Genomic DNA, 19,958 nt, shown 5'->3' with positions numbered 1-19,958 from the left:
TTTAGTGGAACATTACTGCTGAATCAGCAGCACCATGTTCATATGTCAAACTTTCATGTTCAGATGATCCAGAGCGGTGGGAAGAACTGATGGATTATCAATTGTGACAAAGTGAGTCAGTCAGTCGGTCTCATTTCAGAGTGAGAACATAAATAGTGCAGTAAAGCTGCAGTGTTGTGCACAAACTGATTCCTGTCCAGGGGAACGCACACTGACTGGCTGTCCACTGCCTGTTCTTTTACAGCTGCTTTTATTAGGATTTAACGTACAAATACACTAAAGTGTATGAACACGGTAACAACTAACGTAAGTCTCTGGGAAAGTCTCTTGCAAAGAACAAAGTGTAATTGAGATGATTCACCAATAGTAAAGTAATTGTATTAGTGGCGCACTGTGTGACACATCACTGTCTACTAGCTATACTTACTATACTATACTATCATTACCATACTATATTCTTACTGTCTCTACGTCATACAATTCTTACTTGAACCACTTTGTATTGTCCAGATTCAATCCAGTGATTTGCTGAGTGTACCACTACTTTGATTACCACTAACTAGTTTGACCAGTTTCCAAACTATTAATACTATTTTCCCCGATTACAGTTTTTTAATTTTAAGACAGGCCTTTGTAGGCTGTAGTTTTCAGTCTAACCATCCTTCTATGTAGTAAAGAATCCCAGTGATCATTGAAAAATGTCTCTTCTATAATTACACAAAAACTCTCATTTACACATAAAGTGTTGCCAAGGCGTGGCTTTTCACACTGAATGGGCCCGTCTGTGTCCATATCTGCAAAACACCTTAAATGATCTTAATGAACTTTGACCATTATGTAAGAAAGTTCAATATATATATATAGATAGATGTATATCTATGGGGGTATTTCTTTACATCACAGTGAGATCATCTGTCAGACCAAAATGCTTCCCCTCTGAGGATTGACTCATTCCACTCATTTCTTTTTCTGTCTTTTTATTTTGCATCAGCTAAACCAGACGGAGAGAAAGACGAGGCAGGATGTCCAGGTGGAAGTGTCCTCTGCCGTTGGGATGCTGGCCTGGCGGGCTCCTTGCTCAGCAGTCCCCTCGCTCCTCCTCGGCCTTCAGCAGGATCACAAAGAAGGTCCTGAGGGACTCCAGGACCACGTCTCTCCCCTGCTGCTCGTCTGGATCTTCTCTGGTGTGCCACTTGTTGAAAGCCTCGACGGAGATCAGGCCCTGGTCAGCCAGCCATTCACAGAAGAACCGGAGAACATCTGGAGAGGACAGCAATGTCAGTTTGGACTCTTCTGGACGTTTATGTCTTTCTAACTTGAGTCTCTATGTTGGTGAAGAACAGAAGGTGTAAGAAAGCTCCAGTTCACTTACGTGGAGGATGACGGAGGGCAACGTCCAGCGCCTGAAGAGCATAAAGCGCCTGCAGCTGCTGCTCAGTGTCTGAGTCCAGGTATTCCAGCAGGACCGGCCGTCTCCTCTGCAGGACGCTCTGGTCCAGAAGGTAGTTGGTGCCAAAAGCTGTGCAGCAAAGCAGGAGGAAGAGTGAGTGCATGCTGAGCCTCCAAGTGGACATCTTTCAATCAGCGCTACTGTTTGAGCAGAACACAAGAGAAGCGTCTCCTCCAGGTGGGGGCCAGCTTACCTCTATACAGATATGCTGACCGGCACACGCTGGTCATCAGAGCCCTCAGGAAGGGCGGCGACCTCCTCTGACCTTCATCCAGGTTGGCCTGATAAACACCCAGAGAAACAAGAGGTCAGTACAGACGTCCACCATGAACAGCATTTGGACTCAGGGGCAAAATGTAAAGCTCTTTCAAACAAAGAGGCTTGAAGCATTCTATATGTATAGATGTCAATAAATTAGAATCATCATCATCATCATCTGCTGAGTGAATTACTGATCATAACAAATAATCAATCAAACATCATCTACAGTGTTTCTGATGAGATATTTGAAAGGTGAACTTCGTACCTCCACCCAGTCAAAGACCTGCTGGTCACTGGCCGTGTCGTCCAGGAGGAGTCTGTCCAGCTGGCAGCTCAGCTCCTCAGGAAACATCTGGTCAGACGGCCTGGCGTCCATGAGCTCTTCTCTCTGCTCTCTCTCTCGCTGCTCTCTCCGCTCTCTCTTTTGCTGCTTCTTCTGCTCTCTCTTTAACTGCTTTGCGTGCTCTCTCTCTTGCTGCTCTCTCTGTCTCTGCTCTCTTTCTTGTTGTTCTCTCTGCTCTATTTCTTCCTGCTCTCTCTGTCTCTGCTCTCTTTCTTGCTGCTCTCTCTGCTCTATTTCTTCCTGCTCTCTCTGTCTCTGCTCTATTTCTTCCTGCTCTCTCTGTCTCTGCTCTCTTTCTTGCTGCTCTCTCTGCTCTCTCTCTCGCTGCTCTCTTTCTTGCTGTTCTCTCTCTTGCTGCTCTCTTTCTTGCTGTTCTCTCTCTCGCTGCTCTCTCTCTCGCTGCTCTCTCCGCTCTCTCTCTCGCTGCTTCTTCTGCTCTCTCTTTAACTGCTTTGCGTGCTCTCTCTCTTGCTGCTCTCTCTGTCTCTGCTCTCTTTCTTGTTGTTCTCTCTGCTCTATTTCTTCCTGCTCTCTCTGTCTCTGCTCTCTTTCTTGCTGCTCTCTCTGCTCTATTTCTTCCTGCTCTCTCTGTCTCTGCTCTATTTCTTCCTGCTCTCTCTGTCTCTGCTCTCTTTCTTGCTGCTCTCTCTGTATCTGCTCTCTTTCTTGCTGCTCTCTCTGTCTATGCTCTCTCTCTTCTTGCTCTCTCTGTCTCTGCTCTCTTTCTTGCTGCTCTCTCTGCTCTATCTCTTCCTGCTCTCTTTTTTCCTGCTCTTTCTGCTCTCTCTCTTGCTGCTCTCTTTCTTCTTGCTCTCTCTGTCTCTGCTCTCTCTCTCTCCGCTCTCTCTTTTGCTGCTTTTTCTGCTCTCTCTTTAACTGCTTTGCCTGCTCTCTCTGTCTCTGCTCTCTTTCTTGTTGTTCTCTCTGCTCTATTTCTTCCTGCTCTCTCTGTCTCTGCTCTCTTTCTTGCTGCTCTCTCTGCTCTATTTCTTCCTGCTCTCTCTGTCTCTGCTCTCTTTCTTGCTGCTCTCTCTGTATCTGCTCTCTTTCTTGCTGCTCTCTCTGTCTATGCTCTCTCTCTTCTTGCTCTCTCTGTCTCTGCTCTCTTTCTTGCTGCTCTCTCTGATCTATCTCTTCCTGCTCTCTCTGTTTCTGCTCTCTTTTTTCCTGCTCTTTCTGCTCTCTCTCTTGCTGCTCTCTTTCTTCTTGCTCTCTCTGTCTCTGCTCTCTCTCTCTCCGCTCTCTATTTTGCTGCTTTTTCTGCTCTCTCTTTAACTGCTTTGCCTGCTCCCTCTCTTGCTGCTCTCTCTGCTCTATCTCTTCCTGCTCTCTCTGTCTCTGCTCTCTCTCTTGCTGCTCTCTCTGTCTCTGCTCTCTTTCTTGCTGCTCTCTCTGCTCTATCTTTCCCTGCTCTCTCTCTCTCCGCTCTCTCAATTGCTGCTTTTTCTGTTGTCTCTTTAACTGCTTTGCCTGCTCTCTCTGCTGTCTCTCTTGCTGTTCTCTTTCTTCCTGCTTTCTCTGTCTCTGCTCTCTTTCTTGCTGCTCTCTCTGCTCTCTCTCTCCCTGCTCTCTCTCTCTCTGCTCCCTAATTCGCTGCTTTTTCTGCTCTCTCTTTAACTGCTTTGCCTGCTCTCTCTCTTGCTGCTCTCCCTGTCTCTGCTCTCTCTCTTGCTGCTCTCTTTCTTCCTGCTCTCTCTGTTTCTGCTCTCTTTCTTGCTGCTCTCTCTGCTCTATCTCTTCCTGCTCTCTCTGTCTCTGCTCTCTTTCTTGCTGCTCTCTTTCTTGCTGCTCTCTCTCTTGCTGCTCTCTCTCTCTCTGCTGTCTCTTTTCCTGCTCTGTTTGTCTCTGCTCTACCTCTTCCTGCTCTTTATCTCTCTGCTCTCCCACGAGCTGCTCCTCCTCTTCCATGTCATGTGTCTCGTTGTGTGTCTCCTGGATGGTCTCCGGACCCTGGACAGGTCTTCTAGGGACCCAGTTGTTCTGTGAAAAACAAATGTCTTTTCTTAATGTGAATCAACGAGTTGTGTCGTATTCTGCACTTTGAACTCAGATGACCAAAGCACATTCAGCTTGTGTTGGGTGAGACTTAAGGGGGCTTTCAGGTATTTGACAGCACAGATGTCTCTATTGAAATCATACATTTATATTCTCAGGATTAAAAATGTTCCCAACTTTTCAATATTTGTCAATATTTCAAACTGTAATATCGCAAAAAGGCTTTGGGTTTCTTTTTGTTTTACATTGCATTGACTCCAATCATACTTTCTGTCAAAATGAATTAAACATAACTCAGACTTCAAGTAGATGGGCAATCAAAACGTGAGCCGTACACAAATATTGTGTTTCAGGAAGTTAAAGAAATCAAGAAAATGAATCAATGTAGGGTAAAGCATGAGCTTTGTAGGACTTCAGACTGTAGCAAACATCTAAACCAAAGACTCACCATTCTCAGGTCTAAGACGTCCTGGAGCAGGAGCCTTATCCGATCTGAGGTCTGGCGCTTCCTGATGATCTTTTTCATCTCATTGTGACACTGCTCCAGTTGAGGCTGACGGAAAAAACACAGATCTATATCTATAACAGCAGATCAATTCCCAACAGAGAGCCTCACTAATGTCTCTGCAAACTGTGCTGAATCCAGAACTGGGATTTTTCAGTCTCACCTGGGTTTTCTGAGAGTAGATGTTCTCGCCGATGGTTGTCAGCAGCGTGGAAAGACATTCCAGTGACACTTCATCCTGGTCCTTCAGAAACTTGTCCACACAGCACATTATGATGTCCTCTGTCAGAATGTTCATCATGAACAACTCACCGATGAACTTTATATTCCCAATGGAGTGCTTCCCGGCCTTGACCCGAGCTTCTTCCATCTCCTCCTGAATCTGCTGGCGGTCCATTGACTAAAGAAAACAAAAATAGACATTAATTAAATATGAATACTAGCCTTGGTAAGTTATTCAGACATGTCTTTGCGAGAGTTGTAGTAAAAATGTGGAGTTGAATCAATGCATACCGATGCAGCAGAGTCCAGCTCGCTCTGCCACAATCGAAACTCCTCGACTGCGTCTTTCTCATTCTGGAGCTCCGTCTTGCAGCGTTTCACCAGCAGGCTGCGAAAGTCCACTGCGCTGTAGGGATCGTCTTGGACTTGAATGTTTAACTGTGAACCACAGACAGAAGTTGAGGTTAGGAGAAGAAGTGGACTGCTGATAACGTGGAATATTGAATAATCCACCACACTGGTGTTTAGAGTGCTGATCTCTGCAGTGTGGCACAAAGCATTTCTACATTTATACAACTCTTTCAGTCGTCCATCTTCTTTTACAAGAAGATATTTATACCTTCATACCGTTAAAAAATACTCTTAAGACAAAGGTTTTTCTGAGATATTATTGACATTGGTTAGTTAAAATATCACATTCACCATATCGGGGCTTTCATTGAGGCTTAATTTGCGTCATCCTCGCAGTTTAACACATTTCTTAAAGCACTAATTTTCCCAGCTTGCCCAAGGTGGCGATTCCAGACAACTGGTCGAAAACTGTATTTTTTCAAAGTCAAAAATGTATAAATCATACTTACACAGAGAAGGCACCTGCACATTCTCGCATAAACGACGGCGTATGTGGGTTCTACGAGGGCCTTCTCAAAGATCAGGTCAATGACGCCTTTCAGGCTCGGCACGGTGTTTATTTCCAGAGCTTTGACCTGTTCAACCACCTGGTCAAAGTTCTCGGGCGTCATCTTCTCGTCGAGGATGCTCCTGCATTTCACGAGGAGCTTCTGGGGGGAAAGCAATTAGAAAAAATGGTTAATAAATGAGATCATCAATCAGTTAGCTTGCTTACATGTACATCCAGTCGTTATGTGAGTTCTGGAGTTATCAGATTATTAACTCATCATGTAAACATAGTGAAACCTGCTCTATCAGATATGATGGTTGTCTGATAAGGAGTCACTTGTTTTAGGCTATTGTGGATGAAGCTCTTTCACAAACACATTGTTTTCAGGAATATTAGTGTGGTGTAGGTAGTGTGCTTCTCTTGTGATCTTATGCCATTACCTTTGTGTGCCGTGCTTCACGAGCCAGCACTAGGTCCTTCTGGCTCTTCATGGGCTTCCAGGAATATTTAGAGGTGTTTCGTTGAACATTGTTAGACACGACGGTCCCCTGGGGTGGACGCTGTGAAGCCGTCTTGTTCATTCTCTGTGGAGGCAACAGAAAGACAGATACACACTCAATATACACAAAAACTCAAATGAAACAAGCTCGAAGTAAATGCCTGGTTTGAATTCAGGAGTTATGATTGATTAAAGTCTCTGACAACGTCAAACACATTAGACTGGGCGGAGCGGCGACCGAACCACGATGGCGGCGCCACCGCTCACCAGCGATAATACGGAGTGGAGGTCGCTGGGACATCAACTCTTGATGTTTATGATATCGCCACCATATTCACACTTTTCTGTCATTTCTCTGCAAACACCTCGACCCGTGGGGATGTCGAACATGACGGCGCGAAGCTAGCAGCCGATAGGTATACTAGGAATTACGGTAATACTGCTCTACATTCTGCCAACACCTGATATACCAGTAAAATAAGAGGTATTTCCAGGCAATATTTCAAATCTAATTCTTCAAATCCTAAAAATTGAATCCAATGATCTGACCTGTCGATTTTTGTCGACTTTCGTCGCTGAAGTATTGAACGAGATGGGTTCTGAAGACACTTTGGTCCGTTGATGGTCTCAGAAAAGGAAAAGGCTTGTTTGTTGGTAGATTTTCTTGTGAAAACTCCAAAAAAAGGCAACAATAACGCTGTGAAGGCTGCTGGTTGGCTCGTTGAGTGCTATCAGGTCCTGCTCGCAAGTCAGAATGATGGGCGAATGTGAACTGGAGCTTTATAGCTGCGAAATGGTGACATCATAGGTCTTTCTGGCTTTGTTCAAGATCAAAGGAACTCAAACTATATCAATGCAGATCAAGACATCTGCCTTGATCTGCATTGAGATCAAGGCAGATCAAGGCAGATCAAAGCCAATCAAACTAAACGAAGTCACATCAAAGCAATCCAAATCAAACCAAACTTTATTCATACAGCACTTTTTGTACAGATAACAATGCAATCCAAAGTGCTTCACAAAAAAATAAACACACACACACACACACACACACACACACACACACACACACACACACACACACACACACACACACACACACACACACACACACACACACACACACACACACACACACAACTGCCCATATCAAAATATAAAAACTGATTTAAGAATGAGTTACATTATAATTTATCAGATTATTGAGTGTATTTAAGTATGTGAGCTTTAAAAAAACATTTCTCTCCATCTATGGTGATCAGAAAAAGAAAAGAATTCCCCACACATTTTGCAACTTAGTCCTTTTAAAAAACTTTATTATTAAAACCAGCTTCAAATGTCCATTCTTAAAGAAAGAAGGAACAATATAGAGGGAGTTACTGATGACTGATTAAAACGGGCTTTTCCAGAAACAGAGCTAATCAGAAAAATGTTTTTTGCTCCCAAATGTTCAATGTGTGTGTGTGTGTGTGTGTGTGTGTGTGTGTGTGTGTGTGTGTGTGTGTGTGTGTGTGTGTGTGTGTGTGTGTGTGTGTGTGTGTGTGTGTGCGCAGAGGGGTTCTGACGCTCATGCCCACAAAAAGAAAATCTCCTTACATGCTAAAATATGGAAGAAAGTAGTCATCCGGCATGGAAACACAAGGCCGGACATAATCATGTGAACAGAAGCCAGTCAGTTCCCATCACGCATCAACCTGAGAGCCAAAACAACCACTTGCTGACTCACTCACTCACTGGTGTCTTGTGGTTTTTGTATATTTTAAAGAAGGAGCTGGACATTGTGATCAGAATGTGGAACAGCTATGGGATCCCACCCGGTGCCAATGGATGTGATTTGTACCATGGAAAAGCTTTCCTCATGTTTCATGGAGCAGAACTTTACCAAGCACAGGACGACCTCCAGCCACTAGGACAGACTGGACGTTGTTTTGCAAGAGGATGTTTGCTTGTGTAAAACTGACATTTGTGTGATCCAGACCTTCATGAACTCTGAGTTGTGATAATGGAAGAAGTTCATCTTGAGGCTGACCATCATGCTGCTGAGGCAACCACACTGTGCAGACAGCTGAGGCCCTGCACAAGAGGACAAGTGTCAGATTAACCCCCACTTGACAAGATTGGAGTTGATTCACACCAGCCGTTGTTAAAAAGTCAAGCCTACTATGAGCATCTTTCCAATTCCTGTGTTTTTTACCCACCTGTTTTCTGATTCTCTTTTTACAGTGTTGATTTTTGGAAACATACAGTGGATGCATCAGAAATAAATAACCAGCACGTGTTCAATGTGTCTGCGTTGTTTGCATGTCCTTAAAATTCAAATGTGCTTCACAAATACCCTCATTTTCTTGAAGGAATCACATTATACATGCTTAATGGCTGCAAATGGAGAAAGGACTGTTCTTTATAAATGTAGTTTTTGCTTGTGAATAACCTCAGATGGAAGTGAAACATGTGTTCAGACCCTGTGGGTCAGTCTCTCTGCTGGTTCGCTGGCTTTTTCCTTCCCTGCAGGCTCCTGGGTGGGGTCGTAATCGGGGTAATAGGCTGCACCTATGCTAGGCGTACTTTAATTCCTCCTCATCCCTTCAGCAGGTGGCTTCCTTTAAGACACACTCAGGTGGCTGGCTCCTTCCCACTCCTGGACTGACTGATGCTCCTGCACACGTCACCCATGCAGTCTTTTGTTGTCGTATATTCACAGCCATCGTCCTGGCAACCTGCCATGGTTCAAACAAAAAACACTGAAATACTACATAATATTAAAATAGTGTATAGTGGAGGTTCAGTCATGGCTGCATTGCTCGTCATCAATAGAATAACACCTGCTAAAGCTGGAACAATTGTGATATGAACATGTAGAATGTGAAGAGAATAAACATGTTTACCTAAATGTTATGACATTTGGTTTTTCTGCATGGATAAAGTTAAAAAAGTGCATGAAGATGTGCGTTTCATTAGAAAAAGGTCAACTTCCTGTCAGATTACATTGAGAGGTGTGTTGTTTACCTTGTCAAGCAACACTTTTTCAAGGTTCTCTTCAAGTGTCCCTCAAGGCAGCAAGGAAGGGATCATCCATTGTTGAGCAGGCAGCTGGATCAATGAAATGAATGTTAGTTCTGGGAGGCTCAGAAAATTAATAACAAGTTGACAACATGAAGGGCGAAGTAGGTCAAAGGTTGAGGTGATCCACATCCCTCAAAATCCAGTCTGGCCGTATGAGCCAACAAACAACTGAGGTGGAGACTCAGCAACTGTTACTGATGTGAAGATTCTGGCACAATGAACTACTGGCTCATTTGAAACAAGGAACTTCACATCATTGACTGTCATCAGCATAGATCTGTGGATAATAAAGTGGCTTCTTCTATTACCATCTGCCTGGGGGAAAAATCAACAATGCAAAAGCAAGGTCATCACATGGAAAGCATGGAAGCAGCAGTATTTGTTAAAAAAAGAGAGAAAAAGACTAATGTAACCATGCAGTACATGTAAATATCTAATCTGAGGGGGAGAGAGGACCACTGAAGTAAAAGTCAAATATTTGTCATGAAGCACTAAAAGACATTAGAATGTGAGATATGTAATTAAATGACTATTAAGTGCTTAAAGCAGGGGTGTCAAACATAAGGCCTGTGGCCAAAACCAGCCCACAAGAGGCTCCCAGCAAATTAGAACCATTTCAAAGAATACACACATTTGTGTTTTTCAACAGATCTTTGTAGAGTGAATTTATAAAAACACATATAGGAGATTGTTTCTTGACACGTCACTGCACCGGAAGGTTTCATGGGCTTGGTGTTGAGAATGTACAATTTTTTTTTGGTTGGTAATAATTGTGTGATTTTGTGAAAACAGAGACATTTTCATCCTATTCTCTGCATCATAACAGAAAATCTTTAAAGTTTGAATTTAAATTTTGCAGTACTCAAAGTAAATGAAAGAATTTAGATTACAGTAACTTGTTCATGTTGAGTTTGCAGGACTGAAACTGAAAGCTCATCTTTAGTCATTCATCAGTGGGGCAAGAAAGTATTTAGTCAGCCACCAATTGTGCAAGTTGTCCCACTTAAAAAGATGAGGGAGGCCTGGAATTTTCATCATAGTGCTGGAATTCATACCCGTGTTCCCCTGAATTCCTGCGTGTTCGTTTGATCCGGGAGAGATAGAATGAGAGTTAATTTCTTCAATAATGCATTTAATAATCACACAAACAAGAGATTACAAAAATGCATATCAGATTATGCAACGGTACAAAATTCCATATATCAGAGTTTACATTATACGAGCTGGGACCGTTCTTCCTTGCAGACCAAAGTATATAGGCTGGGTCTGCAGGAAGAAGGGCCCCGCTGCAACGCGGGGTTCATATTTATACATTTGCATATGACACCTCAACCTCACATTGGTCAGTTCCTCGTGATGTATGCGTTGCTATGGTGACGTTGCTATTCCTTTGTCTCCAAAACTGCTTCAAACTGGTTCTTCTCAGAGCTTGACGCTCCGTGGGACCAAAGTGACCTCTGACCTCTTATCTGTTCCAACCCTACCTTCAACCATGTTTTTGCAACGTGGAGCACTGAGGAGACATGCCAACCAACTAGGGAAGTCCCTGAACATTTTGTTTTTCCCAACTTGAGCAGTGGGAGGAATCCAGCTGTGTAGGAAGATGAGTGAATACAATGTGTTCAGTTGTCCCACGGAAATCAATGTTTAACTTGTATATTCCTTCAATAGGTATACCTCAACCATGAGAGACAGAATGAGAAAAGAAAATCCAGAAAATCACATTGTCTGATTTTGAAAGAATGTATTTGCAAATGATGGTGTAAAATAAGTATTTGTCACCTCCAAACAAGCAAGATTTGTGTCTCTCACAGACTGTCAGTCCTTTAAGAGGCTCCTCTGTCCTCCACTCGTTACCTGTATTAATGCACCTGTTTGACCTGGTGATCAGGATGAAAGACACCTGCTGGGTTCCAGCTCACACAGGGCTGAAGGCCAATGAGGGGCAGAGCACCAAGCAACAAACACTCTGATGAGAATAGAACAGTTCAAATACCCAAGTGGGGGCCCTAAGCAGGATTTTATTTTGGGGCCCCCCTTCCAATAGCATAATAATAATAATAACAATAATAATAATAATAATAATAATAATAAATTACAATTACTAACGAATCAAATGAACAGCCTCTATCAAAAGTGGAACAAGAACTTTACAGATGCACACGTCTGAAAAAACTTTGTGGCATAAACAGTTTTTCTCTCTCTCTCTCTCTCTCTCTCTCTCTCTCTCTCTCTCTCTCTCTCTCTCTCTCTCTCTCTCTCTCTCTCTCTCTCTCTCTCTCTCTACCTGTAAACAACTGCCTGTCGGCCCTTCTCACCGCTGATTGGTCAGATGGTGAAGCTTCGCGCTTTCAATCATTGTGTCTCTTCTCTCTCTCTCTCTCTCTCTCTCTCTCTCTCTCTCTCTCTCTCTCTCTCTCTCTCTCTCTCTCTCTCTCTCTCCTCAAATCAGCCACGAGTATGAATAAAAACAACCTCCAAATAGTATATTTTGCCAAAACGTGGTGCCATGCTGTTAGTAAACTGCTGCATGGTTTACTGATGAACTATTATTTCAGCTCTCTCAGACGATAAATGAGGAGTTTGACCTGAACAGACGTTCTCTGATGAAGATCAGGCCTGAAACCATCCCTTGTGATGAAGCTTCATTGTTAATGTTTTTGATGCGTTCAACCTCCAGCTGAACGCATCAAAAACATGTGAACTGGTCTTTGACTTTATCCGGAACAGTTCTCACACACCGGTCATTATTGATCACTCCCAGGTGCAGATTGTAGAGGAGTGCACGTTTCTCGGTTTAACTCTGTCTAATGACCTGAAATGGGTCAAAAACACTAACCGGGTTGTTAAAAAAGCTCGTCAGCGTCTCTACTTTCTGCGTAAACTTAGAGAATTTACCACTAACTCTAAGATTCTGCTTAATTTTTATCGCTGCACCATTGAAAGTGTACTTGTTGGCTCTGTGACTGTGTGGTTTGGTAACACCACAGACAAAGAGAGGAGAGCTCTAAACAAGCTGCTCCGCTCTGCAAAGAGGACTGTGGGCTGTGAGCTTCCTGTTCTGGAAGTTCTTTATAAATCCAGACTTTTAAACCGAGCACTTGGAATAATCAATGACTCTTCTGGCCACCCTGGAAAAACCTTGTTCCAGCTTCTTCCTTCTGGCAGAAGATATCGTTCGCTGAGATGCAGGACATCTCGATATGCCAGCAGCTTCTTTCCACAAGCTGTTATCAGTCTAAACAGCACTTTAATGAATGATCTTGCACTTTATTGAAACTGTTTCAGTCGATCGATTTCACAGTGTCAATTGTTTACTGTTCTGTTGTTTTATTTATGTACTTTTATCTTGTTTTATTTATGTACTTTTAATTAATGTTGTTTTGTTTCTGTACTTTTATCTTGTTTTATTTATGTACTTTTAATTAATGTTGTTTTATTTCTGTACTTATATCTTGTTTTATTTCTGTACTTTTATCTTGTTTTATTTATGTACTTTTAATTAATGTTGTTTTATTTCTGTAGTTTTATCTTGTTTTATTTATGTACTTTTAATTAATGTTGTTTTATTTCTGTACTTTTATCTTGTTTTATTTATGTACTTTTAATTAATGTTGTTTTATTTCTGTACTTTTATCTTGTTTTATTTCTGTACTTTTAATTAATGTTGTTTTATTTATGTACTTTTATCTTGATTTATTTCTGTACTTTTAATTAATGTTGTTTTATTTATGTACTTTTAATTAATGTTGTTTTATTTCTGTACTTTTATCTTGTTTTATTTCTGTACTTTTATCTTGTTTTATTTCTGTACTTTTAATTAATGTTGTTTTATGGCTGTACTTTTATCTTGTTTTATTTATGTACTTTTAATTAATGTTGCTTTATTTCTGCACTTTTATCTTGTTTTATTTCTGTACTTTTAATTAATGTTGTTTTATTTCTGTACTTTTATCTTGTTTTATTTATGTACTTTTAATTAATGTTGTTTTATGGCTGTACCTGTCTTGTGCACACTGGGGACTTTTACAAATGTATTCCAATGTTGTTTTGCTGCAAATAAAATGAATCTGGATCTGAATCTAATAACGTGTCACACAAAAACAATCAGTTCATCTCAACTGAATTCAATTTGAATTAGTTTTCTTGGGACTTTTCTTTTGTTATTTTAATGCAAAGAAACAACTAAGAGTTACTAAGAGTTAAGAGTTAAGAGTTACTAAGAGTAACTTATGCTAGTAGTAGGAATCATTTTCTCTAAGCTAATGTTCAAAAGTAAATATTAAAGATTAATAAACTGATTTCTGTAGATTTTTCCTTCTGAAATCTGGAAGCGAGCAGCTGTTTTCATCCTGTTTTCAGTTTTCAACACAAAGTTACATCCTTTGCTTACCTTGTTCTGACTCTCCTCTTCTTCTCCTCCATTTCAACGCAGTTCTTATGTCCGTTTGTGAGTTTTGAGCTGAAATAAATGGAAAAACACGTCTTAAATTGACATTTTTAGGACTCTGTGTTAGTTTTGTACCTCCGTGGTAGCTTCCTGACAATTGTTACTTCCACTGCAAGTTCCTTTTCTTTCTTTCTTTCTTTCTTTCTTTCTTTCAATTTTATTAGTCAACTTGAATGAGTACAGGTCAGAATATGTCATAGATTCAAAACAAGATTAAATGGTGAAGTGATAAACAATTTGTAATTGCTAGCACACTGTTGGAAATTATTTCCTAATATTGCTATCCTCTGAGGTACATTCAAGTAAGTTAAATACAACAAAAAAAACATTTTCAGCAGAAATTAAATGTCATGCGCCAAATGTATCAAGTAAAATCTGAAATTAGTATTTGTTGGGGAAAATAAAACTGAAACCAAAACAAACAAAGGCCAAGACAGTATTTGAACCCATGACCTGTTTATTTCATTTGATATATTTTTCTCTTCTATGTACAGGCTATAATTAGTTTTACTTTTTGCTTCTTTGCTTCATAAATAAAAATGTGAAGAGGAAAATCAAGGTATTCTCCTTTATCTTCCAGGGCAAGATGTTATTTCACTGCTTCTCCACTGGGTGTCAGTGTAGGTTGTCAGCTGAATGGAATCACCCAGTTTAGAGACGTGAAGGAGAGGCTCTGCCATGCTGTTGTGATGAATGCTGTTGACTAAGGATTGGAACAGTCAATCCATGCTCTCCTGCTTCTTCATTACACCATCCACCGTAACAAATTGGTGACGAGGTAACCCACCTGCAATACCACAAGCATGGATGAGTATTTTTTAGCTGGAGTAGATTTGTTGCTACTTTAATGGCGATGGCTGCCGGTGTGCCCAGTCCTGCTCAGTTTTTGCCCTGGAGTTCCTCCTATTCCCTTCAAGACATGGATGAAGATGTTTGACAATTATCTGCTGGTCATAAATGCGACAGGCCGGTTGCAAGTCAATAAAACCTTTATTAGATTTGTTTTTCTAAATGTACCAAAACGGTGGCTTGTGTTGCGTTGATGAAATGAAAGGTATTGATTTTGTTCTTTTTAGTTTGACTTAATCTTTTCGTAATGAATCTGTTATATTATCAGGAGTGTTGTTGTCTGCAGAATGTCTGTTTTGATCTGCTGAATGTAAACAATTTCCCATAAAACAAATAAAATTTTAGATTCATTAACAATCGTAACACTTTCAGTTCTCATATTAACCATTTGAATGTTTTAACTGTTTAACTTTAATAGTTATTTTCATCATTCACAACTCTTTCAGCCATTGTTGCTTTAATTTCACTCAATAGTTTAGCCATCATTGCTGTTTTGGCTATTTTAACTGTCATTTTAAACAATGGAGGGTAATTGCTTTGTCTTTTAAATCAGTTTTGTCATTTTAACTCAAAACATTTGCTCATCGCTGTTGGGTGCAGACTTTGACACTAGAGGAAGACAAACACTCCATTCAACCCTGAAGCCCTGTGCAGGAAATGTCTCTTTCTCAGGCACAGAAAACTTTATTCTTGTTTTCTTACCCATGAAAATGTTGTTAGAAATATTAAATTTTCTCCATATTCATTGTATGAAATGTTTTCTAATACTTTACATCTGTTAACTATGAGATTTATAAACTTGTATCATAACCACATTATCAAACCCAGTTTAATTGTTAATAGAGCAGTTTTTAGTCAATTGTAAAAACAAACAAAACAACAAAAAGAAACTGAAATTTACTAAGAAAAACTGATTAAATCAAGTCATGTTTGGAAATATCTTTAGAAAAAAAAAGTTTCACAAAACTTTGACTACTAAAGACACGACATTCCGACAGACTGTAGTGGCGTTTTAGTGTTTCTAGGTGGCGTGAGAGAACATTCTGCCTTCTGGGGGTTAATTTTTACATTTCCTGAAATGTTTCGCCATGTTCATCATGTTCAGTGGGTTTCATGCTCGCTCTCTAATAATAAGAAGAAACATTACAAATACATGAGGATTCTGGGGCCTCATTTATAAAGCTGCTGAAGCACAAAACAGGTCCTGAAAGATGCGTATGCCACTTCCCACACAAAGTTTGTGATGTCTAAAAATAAAGGGTGCTTGAGAATGTGCGTGTTTGCAGAGCGCTTGTACGATGGCCAGAGAGAGAGAGAGATCAACCAATAGAAAATTGTATTAAAAGCACCAGACACAGCCTTTCCTCTCCTGTCCACATAAAGTCAGTTCTCCCAGCAGTCTGCAGGCGAGGCTCTGTACCAACACACAACATTTGCTTTAGTCATGCAGAGTGACAGTCAGCGATGATAAAACCTTTTGTTGTCCTGGAGGTATGTGAACGTTTTTATAGAAATCTCCCAGTTGGGTTTAATGTTGGTTTTTACGTCACAAACACAGAAGGTGACGAAGCCTCTGCCTCCTTTCTGGGCAAAGAAGTGATGAAGACCTGATTCACACCAGGTCTTCATCACCTCTTTACCTGTTAAAACGTCAGAAATATATCAGTCAGATCTTTTCATCTCTTTATCTCCACCTGGACTTCTTAAGCCTCACACTCTTCTAAATACGAGGTTCTTGAAAACTCAACAGAGATTCTTTAAACATGACTCCAAACTCTTAAAAGTAGATTCAAGGGTTGTTTTAAATCACATGGATTCATCAAATATCAGATGGATTTGTTTAGAAAACAACACAAAACAGGGAGCAAAATAAACCCACACATCACTTTCCCTGTTTAAACGACACTTTTCAAACCAAACTAGCAGTCACGAAGTCTTCAAACTAAACCACTAGTTGATGTATGCATGATGGACTCTGGAAACCTGAACCCAGACTCATGCAAACAGCATGTGATATAATGGCAGTAAAAACAAGGCCCTAAAAATAGTAATTTTGAATATTTGTAGTTGTTATTTTAACCTCTAACAGCAAATATATTTACACGCAATCATAGACTCATTAAAATATTGCAAAATACAACGATTATGTCAATATGATTACGTAATGAGAAATGTTTTAAGAACAATCATAACGTCTGCGTCATTTTATTGTACATTTAGACAAAAACGATTTCTGAATTCTACCTAAATAAAGAGAAACTGTTCATTTACAGATCACTATTGAACAACCTTCAGCGTCTGCTGCGTTCAAAAACAACCCGCTAAACGACGACGCGCCCTCACACAGCTGTGAAATGTGTTTTAAAAAGGTCTTTTTTGTGTGTCGCTAAAGCGCAGCCTCACGGTGACAAAGGCTCAAATGCAGTTTGTTTCCTGAGAGCCGGAGGTGAAGCTGCTTCGCTGGGCTGATCAGAGACAAGTGAAGGAAGCCAGAAGGAGCGTAGGAGCGTAGGAGCTCCGAGGGGCCATGAACGCACCACGGGAATATTCCATTAAACACGCATGCCAGTGCTGGCTCGGTTTAATTGAACAAATAAGTTTGTAATTCAAGTTGAACGGAGTTTAACAGCGTAATGACTCTTCGTAATTCATGTCTTTTTTTTTCCTAATAAACCTGTTTGCATGTACGCTGAAGAAATTATATAGATGCATCATTATATTCAACCACCTTGGTTCTGTGGAAGGAAACTGGACTTTTCTAATTGCATTCAAATGAAAATGAGAAAGTAGATGAGAAAGCATCTTCACTGAAGCGGCGACTACAAAATAAAGTTAATCCACTGTTGTGGAGTTTTATTTGTGCTACTAAGCATCAACAATCATCAGGTTAAAGCAATACATATAAAATAGTGCTACTCATGGTAATAAAAACAAATGATAGAGTGATAGTGAATTTTTTTTAAATGTTATTTATGGATAGAGTTCAGGGCTGTTGTGGGGCAGCAGTGGGGATCCGTTGTGTCATTGGCAGATTGAAGGAAAAGCCATATTGTGGTTGGAAATGGTGAATTTGTCCCATGTTGTCTATCCAACAATAAAATAGCGGCTGCCCTGGTGGAAGGTTGGAACCACGGCTTTAGTGGGCCCTCTCCTGCGTGGTCTTTTCCCCCCTAAAAACAGAAAAGACTTATTTTTAGCAGTTCTAGTGAGGTCTTTTGTTATGAGTTTTAGGTGAGGAGAGAGTTCATACATTGTTAGAGGCGGACGACCATCCTGGATGTTTCAGTTCGTTGAGCAGTGCCTCTGCTTGCGCCTGTTCATAATACTCCTGCTGCTGGTCTTTTGGTAATGACTTCCACTGTGGAGAGACGACAACACGTTGTCACAGACACACACAAAGACAAGCCAGCTTCTAAACATGAGCAATGAATTTGCAGGAGCAGACAACTTACCCTCTTGTCCACCTCCACATTCACAGCAGCACTGCCTGTGGTGCCCAGCTCAGCCGCCACATTTGTCCTTTGCTCTTTGAGGAAGACCGTGAATGCATTCGGTGGTTTCTTGACGTAGGGCTGGTCGGCATCGTGCTGACGGGGGCGCTTTCCTTTCCTGCAGGAACCAAAAACAATCAGGAAGGGTTCAAACATACATTGACATGTAATATGGTGTTCCACCCAAACGTGATTCACACTCAGGCCTCACTGAGACTAAATTAACTGAGATTGTCTAGCTGTGCAATGACTCAGAGCCTGAGGTAAAGCTCTGGTAAACAAGCTGAATGCAATGATGTTCATGTCGGTAGGTAGGTAGGGAGGAAGGTAAGTGGACAGGTGAACTCACCTGGAGCTGGAGGGGGCGGGAGGAGCAGCAGGGTTGATAGGATCCAGGCTCTGGGAGATTGATATGACACACTGGAGATAAAAGAAAAGTGTTAAATGCACAAGTTGAGAGACTGTTAAGATCAACACCAGGAGACACCACATCACTTTGATAGATTATGAGGCGACACACACAGTGAGGTGGTATTTAAAGGCCAACTGCAGGAGGAAAGGTTAGTTTTTGTGGACCGATTAAAGGGTTAAATAATCCCTTGTATTAAATTAAATGCCATTTGGATCAAATGTGTCCTTTTTAAAAGCACATTTTGTTGTGCAGTTAAAGGAGATGTACTATCAATCAGAGTCCCACATTGCTCCACATCTGGAACTCATTAACAAGTGAAATCACAGCTCTACATTCCAGAGCACTGAACGTCTCACGTGTCCCTCCCCAGTTGGACGAGGTCCGTCTGAGGGAGAGCGACTGGTTCACTGGGTCCCGGCTTGTCCTCAGGAGGTCTGCCAGACCGCCCTCTTCATCTCACACTGCCTGGATCACCTCTGGTGGGAATGTTTCAACCAGGAAACTGCTCAGGTCGTCATCAATGTCTTTTCTCGAGATAGAAGGAGGTTGAACATTAGGACGAGGTTCACAGTAAAAACTGTGACGAGAATAATGATGCAAACACTGGAACTGACAGTTCTTATCAGAAAAGATTGAATTGATGATTTCTTTCACAGCAGTATATATAAACACAACCGATAACACATCTAATAAATTAAATCGCTGTAACAACTAATGCTGAGCAAAAACGCACCGTGTGAAATGTGACTTTTCCCACTCTGAGTGAAAACTGGAATGTATTTGGAGTTTTTCACTATTTTTAAACTGAAATACACTACCGTCAATATCTCCATGGTGTCCGTGTTAAATAATTTTTTTTCTTTAACTGCGAAGTCAAACTTATTTGGGGGGAAAATTAAACTTTGAATATCTTTATATTTCTGTTAATTTAATGTTCGTTAAAAAACGTAGCCAATTGTGAAAAATTTCAAATTTCTTAGAGTTTGTGGATATATGTGTATATATTGATAATTATATTAATTAGTAACTATATTATATTAATTAATTATATATATATTAAATTATTAGGTCATGTTTTTGGACCGCACTGCAGTTGAGCGTCACAGTGTTACGGATTAACTGGTTTCCATGTTAACCGGTGCCCAACATCAGATATACAAACCCGACAGAAGTCCGTAGCAGCCCTAGCCAGCGCCATTTAACCACATTTACAATAAAGTTTAAAAGTGAGTCTTATTTTAATATCTGCAGTGACGAACAGCAACGATTAAAAGAGGCCAGTCACCAGTTAACACGGATGCCAGTTAATCCGAAACTCGGGCTCGCGCTTTGACGGAATGATTTACAGCTACACGTTATTCATGTCCGCGATCAAACTGTTATTAATCCTGGTGGGTGGAAAAACTAAAGTAAAAGAAAATGGAGGAAGAAGGACAGTCAAAGGATAAGGTAAGACAATTGTTTGTGATGCTGGCTGGATAGGAGGAGGTTTAACACTGATTTGTCAGCAAATGTGT

At 40.9% G+C, this 19,958-nt stretch overlaps 1 protein-coding gene across 1 annotated transcript; it reads right to left on the bottom strand.

Moving 5' to 3' along the window:
• Positions 1-1,062: 1,062 nt before the first annotated feature.
• Positions 1,063-2,302, bottom strand: LOC308139428 (eukaryotic translation initiation factor 4 gamma 3-like). Its single transcript, XM_080508876.1, has 4 exons — positions 1,977-2,302; positions 1,644-1,731; positions 1,373-1,519; positions 1,063-1,260 (listed from the first exon to the last, which is right to left on the bottom strand). The coding sequence occupies exons 1-4, from the start codon at positions 2,085-2,087 to the stop codon at positions 1,079-1,081; spliced, it is 528 nt and encodes a 175-aa protein (XP_080365002.1). The 5' UTR covers positions 2,088-2,302; the 3' UTR covers positions 1,063-1,078.
• Positions 2,303-19,958: the final 17,656 nt, after the last annotated feature.

This window comes from Blennius ocellaris (genome assembly GCF_963422515.1).
Source record: "Blennius ocellaris genome assembly, chromosome: 14".
Taxonomy (NCBI): Eukaryota; Metazoa; Chordata; class Actinopteri; order Blenniiformes; family Blenniidae; genus Blennius; species Blennius ocellaris.
This window is presented reverse-complemented; position numbering and strand designations above follow the sequence as displayed.